General features: G+C 39.7%; 1 protein-coding gene across 2 annotated transcripts in view; it reads right to left on the bottom strand.

Moving 5' to 3' along the window:
* lrp1bb (low density lipoprotein receptor-related protein 1Bb) overlaps positions 1-17461 on the bottom strand; it is a 412476-nt gene that overhangs the window by 213806 nt on the left and 181209 nt on the right. For both annotated transcript variants that reach the window (XM_037539357.1, XM_037539356.1), the window contains 3 exons: positions 10565-10787; positions 4001-4187; positions 3626-3769 (listed from right to left, as the gene is read on the bottom strand). In XM_037539357.1, the coding sequence (XP_037395254.1) occupies positions 3626-3769; positions 4001-4187; positions 10565-10787 (554 nt within the window). The remainder of the gene's footprint in view (positions 1-3625; positions 3770-4000; positions 4188-10564; positions 10788-17461) is intronic.

Consider the following 17461-nt stretch of genomic DNA (forward strand, 5'->3'; position numbering starts at 1 on the left):
ACGCAGCGCTTGCTTCATTACTGCTGGTGCATCACATGGCACTCTGATAGGCATTATTAATCGACTCCAGATTTTCACTGTCAGCTACAAAATGTCAATTGACCACCAGGGGCTACAGATGCAGGGCAGAGTTAAAATGATATTATCCCTCATCTAATGAATCATGCCTATAGACAGTCAATAACATAATAGCACAGGATCATTCCGAAGCACAGCAATCTTTGTTAAGTGTTCATTTTCATCTCTGTCAGCCAGAATCAGTGCCAAGATGCACTACCTACGTAGTGAGCCACTTAATCTTCCGACTTGAGAGTGTAGCAACCTACATGACTCAGTTTTCTGCTTTGATATGCTGATGAGAGAGAAAACACACTGTATACATAGTCTCATTTCCATTCCTGCAAACAATTCCCTGCTCTTAGGATCAGGCCTGAACTGAATGCGACTACATACAGTACTGTGAGAAAGTCTTAGGCACCCAAGACACATTTTCAAAATCTATATATTTGTGTAGTATGTGTTTATTTCTGAGAAAAGTATTAATACTTGAATAAACAAAATTTATAGAATATTAATTAATATTGATTATATATATATATATATATATATATATATATATATATATATATATATATATATAATGTTAAATTTACTTATGTTAAAAAGTGCTGGGACAAGAGAAAACTGTATGGGAGTTTTATTCACTCACATACTAGGCAGTAATACTGAATCTACAAAACACAAAATTGGATTTGTAGTAGATTAGGGAGCTGTAGTCTCAAATATAAGACATGTAGTCACATACTACTGTGTCTCAGTTCAGAGATGTGTAACAAAAGACAATAAAAACTAAACTTTAACTGTGCTGAAGTTGTTTTCAGCCACAGCCTATAGGACTTCACAGTCCTGCGCAAACAAAAATAAATGACACAAAGTTTTCAATAAAGACTTCATTAAAGACATGTAGTGTCATACCACAGTGCTACAGCATGTAAACAGCATGTAAATGTTTACATGCAGCCTAATAATCTGTTAATAATCCGGATAACAGCTCAATCGGAATAGAATACATCCATGTAAACACCTCAATCGGCATAGTCTAGTCTGATTGAGGCCATTCGGAATACAATTTCTATCCGATTGAACGAGGTGGGTAACCCTCTAAATAATCCGTTAAATATTAGAATAATATCCGTGTAAACGCCTGAATCCGATTACACTCCAATCGGAGCGTGTAAGAACGTTCTGCGCATGCGCGGCGCGTCACAGCGAAAGGTTTATACCGTTTAACATGGCGGAGCAGAAGCTGGTCTGTAGAGGTGACGAGGTTCATACTCTGAGCTTTAAAAGACGGCGGTGGAACGGACGTCCAGCTTATGTGTCTGAGAGCACGACGTCTTCCTTTATAAGCACATGTGAAGGCCGTTTTTCTGAGTCTGACGTCAGTTTAAAGCCATTAAAACACAAGCGCGTCAACTGGAAACTCAGCTCACGCCGACTGGACCTCACGTGATGTTCGCTGTCATGGTAACGTTCACTCTCAGCGCTGCTCCACGCATGCGCGTCATTCTGCATCGGATTACTTGTAGAGAGCAGGTAAACGAAGATTTTCATCAGACTGTTGAACAGAGTGAATAAACACCTCAGTCTGAGTCTGTAATCCAATTGTATTCAATCGGACTGGCAAAAATCTTTGCATGTAAACACAGACACTCACTCTTCTACTCTTAATGAGAGACGCCGCGCACGGTCAACATGAACTACGGGAGACTCGCAGGGCCAAGTGGAGTTTGCGTTACTGGCACTATTTTATATAATCGCGATAAATTGAGATCGCGTTAATGCGTTATTATCGCGTTAACTTCGACAGCCCTAATTTTCTATCCATCTATCTAGATGTTAGTTTTTTTTGTTTAAGCGTTTTCAAACCTCTTCTTGAGGAAGCCCAGTATTATATGTAGTTATATTGTTTATTTGAATTATGAATATGACTTTATTCTAATGTATATTGTGATAAACTCACTGCTGAGGTAAATTGTTAACTTTTGCGCAGTACTACACACATAAGTAGCCAATTGCTGACTGCTTCTGTCTTGTTAAATATGACTATGACCAAGACTTCTGTCTGGATTATAGCCTGATTTTATATGGTTTTAACCATATGCGTTTACACTTGGTAATCAAATGCATTTCTTGTTCTCTGGTTAGTAAGATTAAAATCTGCAATATGCAAAATCAACCCATAGCACACATACATATATACACACACACACACACCTCAAAAAAAATAAAGGGAACACTCAAATAACACATTCTAGATCTGAATGAATGAAATACTCATTGAATACTTTGTTCTATACAAAGTTGAATGTGCTGACAACAAAAATCACACAAAAATCAATGGAAATCAAATTTATTAAACAATGAGGGTTAATAAATAATGTGCGGCCCTCCAAAGAAATGCCACCCCACACCATTACTGACCCACTGCCAAACCCTTCATGCTGAAGGATGTTGCAGGCAGCAGATCACTCTCCATGGCGTCTCCAGACTCGGTCACGTCTGTCACATGTGCTCAGTGTGAACCTGCTTTCATCTGTGAAGAGCACAGGGCGCCAGTGGCGAATTTGCCAATCCTGGTGTTCTCTGGCAAATGCCAAGTGTCCTGCACAGTGTTGGGCTGTGAGCACAACCCCCATCTGTGGACATCAGGCCCTCATACCATCCTCATGGAGTCGGTTTCTAACCGTTTGTGCAGACACATGCACATTTGTGGCCTGCATTTTGCAGGGCTCTAGTGCTCCTCTTGTTCCTCCTTGCACAAAGGCGGAGGTAGCGATCCTGCTGCTGGGTTGTTGCCCTCCTACGGCCTCCTCCACGTCTCCTGGTGTACTGGCCTGTCTCCAGGTAGCGCCTCCAGCCTCTGGACACTACGCTGACGGACACAGCAAACCTTCTTGCCACAGCTCGCATTGATGTGCCATCCTGGATGAGCTGCACTACTTGAGCCACTTGTGTGGGTTGTAGAGTCCATCTCATGCTACCACAAGTGTGAAAGCACCACCAACATTCAAAAGTGACCAAAACATCAGCCAGAAAGCAGAAAGGTACTGAGAAGTGGTCTGTGGTCCCCACCTGCAGAACCACTCCTTTATTGAGTGTGTCTTGCTAATTGCCAATAATTTCCACCTGCTGTCTATTCCATTTGCATAACAGCAGTGAAATTGATTGTCAATCAGTGTTGCTTCCTAAGTGGACAGTTTGATTTCACAGAAGTTTGATTTACTTGGAGTTATATTGTGTTTTTTAAGTGTTACCTTTATTTTTTTTTAGCTGTGTACATAAAAAACACATACATATATTTTATTGTGTGTGTGTGTGTGTGTGTGTGTGTATTCTGATCCACTCAAATCGTCACACACCATCAATACCTGCTTTGTGGTGGTCCTGATCTCACCATTGAAGAACATGGTGAAAGGGGCTAACCAACTATGCAGAGAAACAGACATAGTCCTGTATAGTAAGTGGAGCTGATATAATTGACAGTGAGTGCAGAAAAGTGTTCCTAATAAAGTGCTCTGTGCATGTGTGCGTGAGTATATTGTAAACTGAGAAATGTACTGACTTTTGCAGGACTGTCCATCATTTCCAAGACTGAAGCCTGTACGACAGCGGCAGCTCCTGGATTTGTAGCTTCCACTGAGCAGGCAGAGGTGGGCGCATCCCCCTGCTTTGCCGTAGGAGTTAACCTCACATGCATGGCCCCTGACTGAGGAGAGGACATTCATATCACATACACCATCCATCAGCCAGCACATATACACTGGTAAGAAAGAATCAATATGAAGGTCATGTTCTTCATAGGTTTAGTTTTAATGTCTTATATATTTCAGGTAAAGTGACATCCCAAGCAAGCACAGAGACAAAGTGATGCACAATAGTAAGTGCAAAAAAAAAAAAAAAAAGCCCATCAAATCACAAGCAATCCAACGTGCTTTACCTTTTGGTTGAGTGAGTTTGTGGTAAACACGTATTGCCCTGGAATTCCCCATGCTGGTTAGCATCTCCGGGTCTGTGACATTAAACCGATTTATCCGTAATACATCCACCGCAGCGTCACCGAGGGATTCCGAGCGAGTTGCATACAAGTAGTCCTCGAAGACAGCTAATCCATGCAGGTAGGCCACCTAGAACAAAAAACATTGACCATCTTAACCTAATTTAAAAAAAAAAAAAACAGAATCTACTTACCGGGTACAAAGGAAGCATGCTCACTCAAAAACCCAAAACCTGCAGTTGACAAATGTCACAGTGCCTTCACAGGCAGTACTTTACTGGACATACAGACAGCATGCACACTAAATTATTTACAAAATAAATATTGCAAATTGCATCAGTCCTTGCTGGCCCAAATCTGTCTGGTCTTCATGTGCTTGCACCCACCCGTAAAAGCAGAAGTTTGGTGGAAAATATGTTTACACATTTTTTCCCCTTTCTTCAGATGAAATCTGTCAGCCCAGACATGTTAGGTGTCTTAGGTTAACTTCTCTAGTTTTGCACTGGGGCTACAAGGCTAGCAAACAAATAACAGGAGTTTACGACCAGAAATTAGCACTGTGAAAACTGGATGTCTGAATTAGGACACATTTGCCTGACCATGTCAAGTCGTGACATAAAGAGAACATAAGAATGTACACAAGCACCTCACAGTAGTGGTCTACTAAAATAGTGGCCTGACAAAATATTGGGTTTTGGGCTAGGTTTGGAATGATTTTTCACATACAATATCAGACTCAGGTTTGTTTTCTAATGAGTATCTTTAATTAAGTAGATTTGCTTTATTTGAAGGTCAGAATTGTCAAGAATCAATTTTACAAAAAGATACTGAATAATAATAAATACTATGAAGCTGGCAGTATACTTCATACAATGAAATAACTACAAAATCACCTACTGCCAAACACTGTGGTTAAAAAAGTCCAGCAGTAAGGTTGGCAGACAAAGCATGTTAATAGTAAGTATGTTTACTCAGTGATGATAAAAATCTAAAAAATGATTATTCCTTTTCTTAGAAATATTGCATTTTACTATAGTTAAATTTAGCTAATTCAACTAGTCTGATATACAGTATCCATCCATCCATTTTCTAAGCCGCTTCTCCCTCAGGGTCGCGGGGGGGGGGGGGGGGGGGGGGGGGGGGGGGGATGGGGGGGGGGGCTGCTGGAGCCTACCCCTGCGGTCATTGGGCGGAAGGCAGCATACACCCTAGACAGGTCACCAGTCCATCGCAGGGCAGGCAGACAGATACAGACAGTCACTCACACACTCACACCCTTACACCCAGGGGCAATTTAGCATGTCCAGTTGGCCTGACTGCATGTCTTTGGACTGTGGGAGGAAACCGGGGGAACCCGGAGGAAACCCACGCAGACACGGGGAGAACCCCGGTCACCCGGCTGGGGAATCGAACCCCACAAGATACTTGCTCTGAGGCGACAGCGCTACCCACCGTGCCACCGTGCCGCCCTGATATACAATATAGTAGCATAATAATAATAGTAACATTTTAATCAATGCAAATACCTGTGAAATAAGTGATAATTTGTCTTTATGATGATCTTTTATTTCTGTAAATTAACGACAGAAGTGTTAAAATACAATCTATATATCATTTATTTACATGCATTTAACTGTTTTTCAAAAAAAAATTGGTATTGACTATTCAACTTTGACAGTGCAGATTTGACTTTTTTTGTCAAAATTTTCATCTGAAGTATTTTACCAGCTTCAGCATAAAATACCAGTTCATCCCAGCATGAACATTTCACGCTGACCAACTGAAGTACCAAAGCGAAGCACTGTCTGCATGTCACGATTGGCCACTCCCAGTCTCCTCATATGCTTTTGTTTACCTTTTGGTCCTGTCCATGTGCTTCTTTGTTTGGTTTCCTACCGGTTCTGCCCCTTATTTCTTGTCTCTGCCCTTGATTGTTTCCACCTGTTTTCCACCTGTGTCTTGTGAACCCTCGTTAGCCCTCTTGTATTTAAGCCCTGTGTTTTTCTTAGTCTAGGGCTGGTCTTTGTTTGATTTGTTGGATGTACCGTTTGACGTGCTGTTTCATTCTTGTTAGAGGTTCTGTGTTTCTGTTCGTCATCTCTGTCCTGTCAGCTATCTCCGTGCTGGCTATATGAACCTGGACTGTTCCGACCCTGACCCTGGATTTGTCCGCCTCCTCGCTCCCCGGCATTACACTGCGATAATTTATTCAAAATGAGTAGCACCTTTAGCGGTTCCAGCAGAGCCTCGTCAGGCTCGGTCTCTAAGTCTTGTAGCCTGAATTTTGTCTGTACTTCTGTCTATTTTTATAGAAGCAAACTTCAAAATGTCTTGCTTGACTGACTACATTAATTTCTGGCAAAACTAATACTTTAAATGATGTGAGTTGTAGCTAAAGCCTGAAAAGAGATGCAGCTTTTCAGGCAGGCTGAATGTATATGAACAACATCAGTGTGCATGCAGCAGAGTGGGCTTAGGCAGAGCGTGTTTCTCTGGAAACATCCAGTCCGTTTGCAGCCTGACTGTGCCCACACGCTACATCTCTACATGTGAACATCCTCTGACAAGAAGAGACAGGGACAAGTGAACTCTGCCCACAGTCAGACACACACACACACACACACACACACACACACAGATCCACCAGGCTTTCCCTGAACCCAGAGGACACCAAACACTACAGCACAGACACAAAGCCTCACACACTCAACTAAAGAAACCCACACAGGAGATGGTATTGTTTTTTTTTTCTTTAAAGGTTGAGTTCACGCTGAGGCAAAATAACCTGTGAGGGGTAAAAATGTTGTGTGTAACAGAAGGGAAAGGAGGGATACTCTACTTACTCGCACATACTATGCATGGATACTCAAGTACTCGAATAACTGTTCAAGAGGTCAGTGTTCGAAATCTGGATACTTCTTCGGTTTCATCACAGGAAGACAAAGAAAATACACTGAATTTTGTGTTTGTAACAATGCTGAAAAAATGTAAGGGGTTTGCTCATATTTATGACTGAGAATACAAATGTAGTGGGGCTTTATTGCTAAGTAGGCTAACTGGTCTAGCTGATGTTAGCTAGGTTTAGAAACCGTGGACACTGCTGGAAAAACCAGCACATTCAAAGCTGGTCTGTGCTTGGTTCTGATGGTCTCGTGCTTGTCTGGTGCTGGTTCAGCTGACCGGCATGCCAGCATCCAAAACACAACATATGCTGGTTTGCCTGGTGTTCAGCAATGCTAGTTTATGCTGGATTTTCTAGCAGGAAATATATATATATATATATATATATATATATAAATGAACATGTTGGCACATGGTCTGCTGAGGAGAAAAGACCACAAGACAGGTGTCAGGTCCTTATCACCATCTAGTGTTTACTCAAACTATAGTTTTAGGTCAGGGATGACCAGTCCTTGTCCTGTAGATCTACCACCCTGCACAGTTTAGCTCCAACCCTAATCAAACACACCTGATCCAGGTAATGAAGGCCTTCAGGGGCATCTGAGGTGTGTTGGATCTGAACTCCCCAGGGTGGTAGATCTCAAGGACCATGATTGGGCACCTCTGTTTTAGCTCATCTGAAGAGGCAGGTGCCATTTCATCCAGCATGAAAAGTAACAATTTTCCTAGGCTTTTTTCAGTAATAAAACTTTTTCAAAAGTATTCCTCTGATTTCTGCTGAACCTTCATGCTATTCATTTTTAAGCCTTTTAACATCACACCTATCCTCCAGACATTCCCTAATTTTGGTCAATTTCTTCTTGTGTAGTTAACTAGATATCCTTTTATTAACCCTTGTGGACACTTGAACAACAAACTAAATTTTAATGCACATCCCTAATAAAGTTTTTCTCTTTCTCTGACAACTTTCATGTTACTCTGTGAACTCTGCTGCCATAACAGGCGGTAAGTGGCTTTCAGTATATTGTCAATCTCTTAAAACTTTGCCTAATTATTTCAGTGCATGAAGATTAATACTGTTCCTTTGTTGTATTAAGTCAGTATGTGGGTTTGCTATAATTGAAAACAACAAAAATTAGCATGGGAGAGTAAAACCTGAATCACAAAGAGGGGAGGAAAGGTGCTTAAGTATGGTACATTGAAGCAGCAAGAATGCTTTTGGAGAACAATGAGATCGCGTCGAGAACCGCAGCTCTGGAGGAAGCTGAACGTTGCCTTCATTGGCCGTGGAAATAAAATGTGTTAGCAATTCCTCCAAAGCATGTCGGGAGCCTATATTTATGGACACCATTAAGCTGAGCACACCTGCACCCGTACAGTGATCCAACCCTCTTTGTGCATGCCCTTCTCCCCTCTCACACAATGAGAGACCCATCGGGTTGCTTTGCCGAGGTCGTCTTTTGAATAATAATAATCTCTAATTATCGGTCTCATAAGTGCACTTCAGGTAAAATATTCTAATGGTGAATCCATTTCACACAATCTAGTCTCTAGTCTGTGTATTCATTTAGGCTAATTAATCCTTGAATGTGTCTGTGAAATCAGCGCTCAAAGGAAGCCATGCAGATACAGTAGCTGCTGGGAATAAACGCCATAATCATCATTAACTCTAAAATGCATTCTTACTCTGCACCTGCCCTCTTTGCAAAAGTAGGGACCCTGTGACACAAAGTTGTAGTCATGCTCTATAATTTTTTGTTATTTTTCATATTAGCTGTATGACATGGGCTCTCTACAGTTTCAATTCTATTTCTCAAAATAATTCACATCATATATCATTTTTTTTATAACTAGTTTTTTCCCCTCCAATGTAGCCCTCGTTTCTCCATGTAAATGGCTAATATTTTGCTCTTATTTTGAAATTACAGTCTGTCTATTACTTAATGGCTAAAAGCCCAATTAGCTGCTAAAATAGTAATCATTTCCACAAAGCTAACATTAGTAAGCCTCACCCAAGGTTAGTTAACGTAATATGTTAGACTAGCATGTCACCCTAATATTTATCAGAATTAACCTACACAGTTTTCCATCACAATCTGTCAATTTTTGCTTGAAATCACATCAGCATGACTGTGACTGACTGCAGGAGACTCCAACACAAAATCTGGTGAAGAGTATACATATACATCCAACTAAACCATTGGCATGAAAGATTGTGGGTGACTAAATTCTTAGATTTCTTTGAAACAATGGGAGCATTTCTTGGCTGCACCTTTAGTGACGTGACAGCTGAGAAACGCAGCCTTCCCTGACTGCATTCTTAGCTTTGGAACACTGCTATTCCTCCTATCGCACAAGGCTGCTATCAAGCTGGAAGAGTCAACGCTTGCTCATGTCTCTTTGTGAAATGTGTCTGCATATTCTCAAACTGCTACTAAAGCAAGGTCACTGGAGAGTTAGTTCAATATGCTTGGAGAACACTAACTGCCAACCATGCTTTGTTAACGAACATATGCCTTAGTCGGTCATCATTCTGTTAAGTAATGCAGGGGGCAGCGTAGGCCAATCCAGATAGAATAAGGCCAAATATCCTTTTTGGAGCTTGTGGTATCGACAGGGATGAAACCAGCGATGTGGCCAACTCTATGATTGTACCTGTTGGGAGCCCAACATATGTCATTTTATACACATTTTTGTCACTTACAGCATATCAAAACAACCAGAGAAATTCAGTTGAAAATGTATATTCTAACCTTTCAATTGATAGAGGAGATATTATATTAAGACTTGAATCTAATGAAAGGGGGTCGCATGGTGGCACAGTAGATAGCAATTGCCTCACAGCAAGAAGAGCCAGGGTTCAGTGCCCCGGTTGGGTCCTTGTCCTTTGTGAAGACTGCAGGACAGGCTCCAGAAACCCCCTTATGATGAAAATTAGTGCTGTTCATACATCCTTTACATTTTTGCTATGTGCTTGTGAATTCTAGACACTGCAATAAACTGAAAAAGTATAACATACAGAATGCAGCTGGAACATAAATGCAACTCATTCTGCAACTTACTAATTGAAATATATAAATACAATGTTACATTTGAATAATACAGCAAATGAAAAAATACACTCAACTTCTAAGGGTAAAATACTAAGAGAACAAATAGAAATTCAAGCTTCAAGCACATTCTTGTTACTGACTACCTTGACCCGCATTCATAGCTTTTCTATGAATCTGAGCAGGCATTCTGCCCTTTCTTTCAGCATTATGGTAACTCAAGTGAAAGGGTCACTATCTTTGTTCTAAAAAGACTATTCAAGAAGATACCTCAATATAGCAAAGGCATTACCATTTCTCCTCACACTGAAGTTGTGAAACAAGTGAACAATGACATTATTGTTCATGATCTTCTGTAAATGCAATAACCTTTAAAAAGGTATGAAAAAAAGAAAGCAGCGCAAAGCTGGCAACACTTTAAAGAAAAAGAATCCTGTATCTCACCGTGCTCATTCACTGCCATGTAAATAGTGCTTTTAAGCCAAACTCAAACCATTCGGTAGCACAACAAAGTAGAGATTTGTCATTGCAAATCAGAAAGGTATGTGGCACTCACTTGAGTCCCTTGGATGATGGTGTGTCTGTTCTTGCCATTGTAATCCACAACCTCAATGTAATCCAGATATGCATCTGCCCAGTAAACCAGCTTCTTCACCAGGTCCAGTGCCACTGTGGCTGGCTGCTCAATCTTATAATCCACAAGCCGGGTTCGGTTTGTGCCATCCATGTTGCAGCGCTCCAGTTTGGCCACATTTCCATAGTCGGTAAAGAAGAGCATCCTGAAACAGAATGAGCACATTTAATTAATATGTGAATTTCTAACCTAGATTACCAGGCTAACAGCATCTGCTCTTCTCCAGCATCCATTTGGCAGAACATAGACTTAATGGCCTCTCTGAGTCAAACATCTTTCTTAATAGCCCAGGCAGGGCTGTATATCTGATAATGTGCAGCAGTTCAAAACTAGATGTATGAGATTACAGCCTTTATAGTTGATACTTCCAAGAAAGAATCAAAACCAGTGGAAATGACAAACATAACTACACAAATGAAATACTGTGCAAAAGTCAGAAGCGCTTACTTCAATTAATTTATGATTATGATTAATTTTCAGGAGATATTTCTGATAAGATAGAAGATAATCCACTTGCGTAATGATGAGAAAATGAATTTCCAAAATTAGAGTTCAACAATAAATAATTAAAGGTGCAGTGCAAATGGAACTACAGACAACTATGCAAGACCTGGTAGAACACCAAACCTGTCACCATCACATGAACAGTACTTAAAGCTTTCTTCTCTGAGACAGAGGAGAATATCAAGCTCCAATCTTGCTTCTTGTCTATCCTTACACTGTGAGAAGATAACACTATGAGTGTGAAAAGATGTGTAGCTGTCATGAAGCTGTTATTGAGAAAAGATACAAAAAAGAAAATTTGCTAATCAAACAAAGCTGATGACGTTCTCAGAACAATGAACTGACCAGTCCAGAATCCAGACCTTAACACCGCTGAATGTGTTTGGATTACTTCTGTCATGAGAAGCGAAAAATTAAGGAAGACTGAACTTGCTTGAAAAAAATTTCCTACATATTTCTTTGAAACTGAAAGCAAGTCTGAAAAGAATGGAAGCTGCCATAAAGGTAAACATATTGCTCTGTCCTAGTCTTGTGCTTGCCGGGGTCTGCCCTCGCTTTCCATCTGTGAGCCTCTCTCCCAGCCATGTTCTTTTGTTTGTTTTGGTTTCCTTTTTCCTCTCAAGCTCCACCTCTTTGTTCATACCCTTCAGCTGTGTTGAATTTGTTTTCCCCTACCAGGTCTCATCTGTTCATTGTATCAGTGTATATACACTTCTGTGTTGTCTCTAGTCCTTTGTTGTGCATTGACCTGACATGTTCTCCTGCATTTCTTAGTGTACAAGAAATTATAATCTAATTCTACTGATCATAGCTTAGATATGCTGCACTTCAATTTAAAAATTGGTCACATGTCAGTGAACATAATCTACTCGTCATTTGGCTCTAACATGAAGAACATTTAAACAATGCATGCAGGTACTTAAACTCTGGCAGTAAAGCAACGAGTCTGAAAAGCAAACGCTAAACCGCTGCTCCACAAGGGCCTGATACTCTCAACACACATTTAATTAGCAGTTTAAACGAGAAATTCGGAATGGAAGCAGTTCAGCCTAACCAAACATTCCCACAGTGCTTAATTGTACCCGATAAATAAACACAGAACATGACAAAGATGAAAAGCTTCACCATGTTCAACAGCTTTTATCACTGGGCTTTCCACAGTTCTCCATTCCTCGGGAATTCTTTACAGCTTCATTTTGCCTTTTGCCTCCAAGTTGTTTCTTTTCTTCCCCTGAGGACTAAATTCATGAAGCTCATTAAATGGTACAAATGCTAACCTTTGGTCAGTCTGCACATTAAAGGAAAGACAGCAGCTTCGTTCTTCTCCACCTATGACCCTCCTACTCTTTGCCTCACCACTTTATGTTTGTTAAATGTTCAGAAACAATGAAAAACCATCAATACTGCCTGCAGCTCTACAATAACCTAGAAAAAGAATGTATCTGTGTCAAATCTAAAGCATAGGTAGAATGGCCAGTACTGTGCTTCCAAACATTGTAAAGCTTCTGTTCATACTTAAAGAAATGATTTGGAAAAAATCTCATTTGCACCGTTTGCCTCTTACCCTAGATGCATGTGATCAGCCAAGATGTCTGATATCCAAATTTAGCGTTATCAGTTCAGCGCTGGATCTTCAAGGCTAATGTTGCTAGCAAACCCTCAAAGTCAATAGACACCAAAATTGTTTCTGTTAAGGCATCCCTGAATCTCAACCCAGGACTTGATTAAGGCTACACAGACCTGTCAATGTTGTTTAGAGGAGTGTTTATCAACACTGGTTCACTGCCCTACACTTTTTAGTGTTTTCACTGCTCCTAATCAGCTCATTATTAACCCCTTAAGAAATAAAATGTGCCTAAATAGTGTGGTTGGCATTTTAGACAACAGGCGTCATGCTGAATTCCAACTCACATTTGTATACACACCTCATGCAGGCATATGGATGCTGCCTATTACATTCATGACGTCTGTTACTTCTTAGTATATGCCCATGTGACGTGCTTGCACATGAATGTCGGTCAGATTTTAACACAACACTAAAGCGGCTGCCTACAGTGGTCAACTACAGGGTGACGTTTTGTTCCTTTTTATAGTTCAAAAAGTCTTACAATGTGCTAAACCACATCTGTGGACCTTAATGAAGAGCTGGATATGGTCTGAGAGAGGTTTTGGGGATGTGTTTATGGAAAGGATTGACTTCTTGTGACTGCTAGGAATATTAGCCTTCTAATCCAGTGCTGAACTACAGAAAACAAGACAGGAGAAAAGCAGTCAGTCTAAAGTTAAAAATCTTGGCTGTGAGCAAACTTGTGGGCTAGCCTGAATTACTTAAGGCCCCTGGGCTGCAGCCTAGATAAGCTTGTGTATTAAATCACCCATAACTACACGTGGGGTACCTAATATACTACAGCATGTTCATCACAAATCAGATTTTTCAATAATCCATTTATTTAAAGATAAATTGCATGAATGAGCAATTGAACAGTGTTTGATATCAGCTTCTAATTTAATGTGTGCAATCAAGCACAGTAAACAGACATAGCTCTATATATGTAACAGCTCCTCTTATTTCACAGCGTTACATAAAATAAATATTAAAATACACAAATAGCACCTTTAATGCATGTTTAAGTTTGCAAACAGTGCAAGTGAACAGTATGGTTTACATGCCATTTTTCACAGACTCTATAGTTAAAAGCTGCTGAAATTGCTGAGAATATGACTATATAGAAGTTGCTGAGAGGATAGTTTGGTAAGCAGCAGAGTTTTAAGCTGGCATCAGGACCGCACAACAATTTATCTAAAAGCATTTCCTGAGTACAGTAAAGTCTTTATGTAAACACACTCTTTCCTCTAATATTACAAAAAGCATCTGATGCCGCTCGGGTACGAAACCTGCATATGCTCAGCTGATGACAGGAGACACCAAGGCAGCAGCAACCACTTAATCTATGGACGTCAAACAGAGATGGAGATATGGTGGCTTTTGAATTGGTGTTAAGACCAGGCTGACAAATCTTCTCTGTCAGCCAGCACAGCTCTCTCTCTCTCTCTGAACAGGTGTAATATCTACCTGGAATACAAATGCCACATTTCAGACATGCAGGTGCTGCTGAATCAGTGCTTAAAGATTCAAGCAACATATCAATGTCAAAAACAGCACGGTTGAAAAGGCGATAAGGTATAGTCAAATATCTCTCTCTCTCCCTCTCTTTTTTTCTGATGCAATATGCAGGTGAAAGCTGTCAAGCAGAGACCTCAGAGGAATCACAGAAATACCCAAATATATCCTTATAACACTATGAGAAAATGTAGTTCATTAGCTAGACCTATATGTGTGAGTATAAATCTTAAGGTGAAGTTAAAGTCACTGTACTGTAAAAAATGTGTAAATCAATTTCACCAATATTTTAGTATTTATTTACAATACTCCGACTTTATTATGAAATTACAGTACTTTACTATATTTCTAAACACAGTTGATTACTGCATTTGTACAGTTTTTTTCCTGTAGTGTGCACTCATATGTGTCTGAGAGCTCTCAGTTTTGCCACATTAGGTAAAGATATAGGCAAATGCAACAAGTATATCTCACTAACTTCCCAGTGCAGCATTTCAAGGTTAATGCATAAAGTTAGTAAAAAAACATTATCACACTATTTTTCACAACTGTGTACTACTATTTATCAATCATACCATGAATGAACGTCACACTACTGTGTTACATGCCCTTTGGGGAGCTGCTATGACTACAAAGATGGAAGTAACTAAATATTTAATAATTATAACTAGAGTTGTGAAGGATACTGAATACAGTAATGGATTCCATTACAACACACAAAAAGTAACACATTCAGAATATATTTAAAATAATTTAGAATACTATATATATATATATATATATATATATATATATATATATATATATACACACATGCACACATATATTTGGGGTGTGGGAAAAACTCGATTCTTAGATGCATCGCGGTGCGGACGTGAATGATTCTAAATCGATTCATAAATGTCAAAAATCGATTTTCTAAATATTTAATTTATAACATAATGTTGATGTAAAAGGCAGAACTCCTGGGTAAGAGCAGCGCCTGGACAGTCTGTGGCAGCACATAACATAAACACACATGGATGAGCGACCGGCTCTGCATTAAAAGCCAGCTTAGGTCAGGAGTCACAACTCGATTGTTAAGAAGAGCCATTTTTTCCTTTCAACAAAAATCCAACCACCTTGGGACATACAACACTGAATGTCCAGCATGTCTCAGTGGGTGCTGTCCTAGTATAGGCTAAAAAATTATGAACGAAAATACGGGCTTACATTGCTCTGCTTTAAGCTTTAGCTCAGCTATAGCCACTTTCCTGCCGTCTCTGACAGAAAACTTCTCAAAACTAGAATAGTTTCTTGTAAAATATCTCTCAACGTTTGGCTATGAGGCTGGAGTCATTTCTTGTTCGAATTTTCCCATTCCACCTTAAATTCTGCCTGAGGCACCAAATGTAACTGCTGTACCATTTAAGGTGGAACGGGAAAATTTGAAAGAGAAGTGACTTCGCAACGGTTTAGAGAGAGACAGTCTCTCGTTGCCGATTTAACGTACTAGCAGCATTTTTTTAATGTGCTCCAATCAAAAGCTGCGAATGAGAGTCTTCTAATTCACTAACCACATCACTTCCATTTGATTTATTAATAGAAGATATCGAAAGTAAATGCATTATGGATCATTACAAATACTCTGCTTTAAAACTACCACGTCCTCAGATGGTAAGAAAATAGAAGTCCTGAACAGAAAACAAAGGTGCATGTAAAAACCTGTATTCTGAATACTGCCTTAACAAATTATAGCCTGGATTGAATACAGAACATAGACACCTCTGTATTCCAAACAGGTATTCTATTATATCCCAACCCTGTTTAAAACATTATGGAATTAACTAGTTGAAGCACAAAAGACTATCATGGTTGGAAAACCATGTACACTCAGTAAATGCCTGTAAAGAAATGCAGTCAGATGTATGTCTGGGGGAGGAATGATATGTTGTAATAAAATCTGCACAAACTTCCAATGCGCTTTGCAAATAACAGCTAATTACAGTATAATCTGACTTTTGAATCTCCTGACCTGTATCTTCCCCGATGCACTGTTTTTTCTGAATTCTGCCATAAAGTAGATTACTGCCCTGTTTCTGTTGTAAATTTAAAATAAATTTACAGTGTATCCACAGTGACTGCCACCAAGATTAATTTGCTGACGCCACCGAATATACAGCACACAGCATCTGCTCAGACATTAATAACAAACAGAACAGCTCTGAATCATTATAATCAGCTGTATTTATAATCCAAGGACATGAAATTGCCATTACCACTTTACATACAAGGCAGCATCGTGAATAATAATTCTGAATCATACACTCTAGAGTATAAACTCCTCTGTGTCTGAATCAGAATGGACCCAAGACAAGGACACAGAAATGGATGCAGGAATATTTGCATGAAAACAATATAGAACATGCTTATTGAATGGAACTTAAACACTTGCAGTCTGTGTCAAGGAAAAAAAAACCTAGCAGTGCCCTGGAAAATGCATATATTCAGAAACAGTTATAGCACCACTGAATAGAACCTAGCTTTATACCCACCAGGGCAGGGTATTGGGTTCAAATTTCTCACTGTATATTGTGAATTTTGAATGGAAACTGTATTTATCATGTTACTGATAGGGACCATCTCCTGAAGGAAAATCTTGTAAGTGGGAAAGTAGAATTATCAGAGTGGGAGTGGAAAGAAACTGTAAAATTTCTAACCCAATTCACCATCTTGTGGAGGTAAGGCTCAAAGCAGGGAGCGATGGTCAACATTTTCATCATCACGCCAACAGTCAACTCTGTTGTTAGTCCATAGATATAACATAAGTTGGCAGGGCTGAAAAGCTCCCCGCAAATTTTTTGTAGTGTAGATGAGTAAAGACAGCAAAGTAAAGACAGTTCAGTTAAACCAGCTTTAAAAGTTAACTGAGTTACTGTCTTCAAATAAAGTAATTGAAGTAGTTTCGTATAATTGATTTTGTGCATTAAGCACACCAACACTGCTCCTGAAACATTCATGGTGAAGAATGAATGGTAGCTAACAATGGTATTTCACTATCATGCTCACTTTGCTTGTGTTACAGATTGAACTTGGGATGTTTCAAAATGGCAGATTTTACTGTACATGTGGAAATAGTTGACAGTGACAGTGGACTATCTGTTAGCAATCTACATTAACAATCTTTTGTTGTTTTTTGAAAAACATTTGCCCAT

Source organism: Pygocentrus nattereri, chromosome 6 (assembly GCF_015220715.1).
Source record: "Pygocentrus nattereri isolate fPygNat1 chromosome 6, fPygNat1.pri, whole genome shotgun sequence".
NCBI lineage: Eukaryota > Metazoa > Chordata > Actinopteri > Characiformes > Serrasalmidae > Pygocentrus > Pygocentrus nattereri.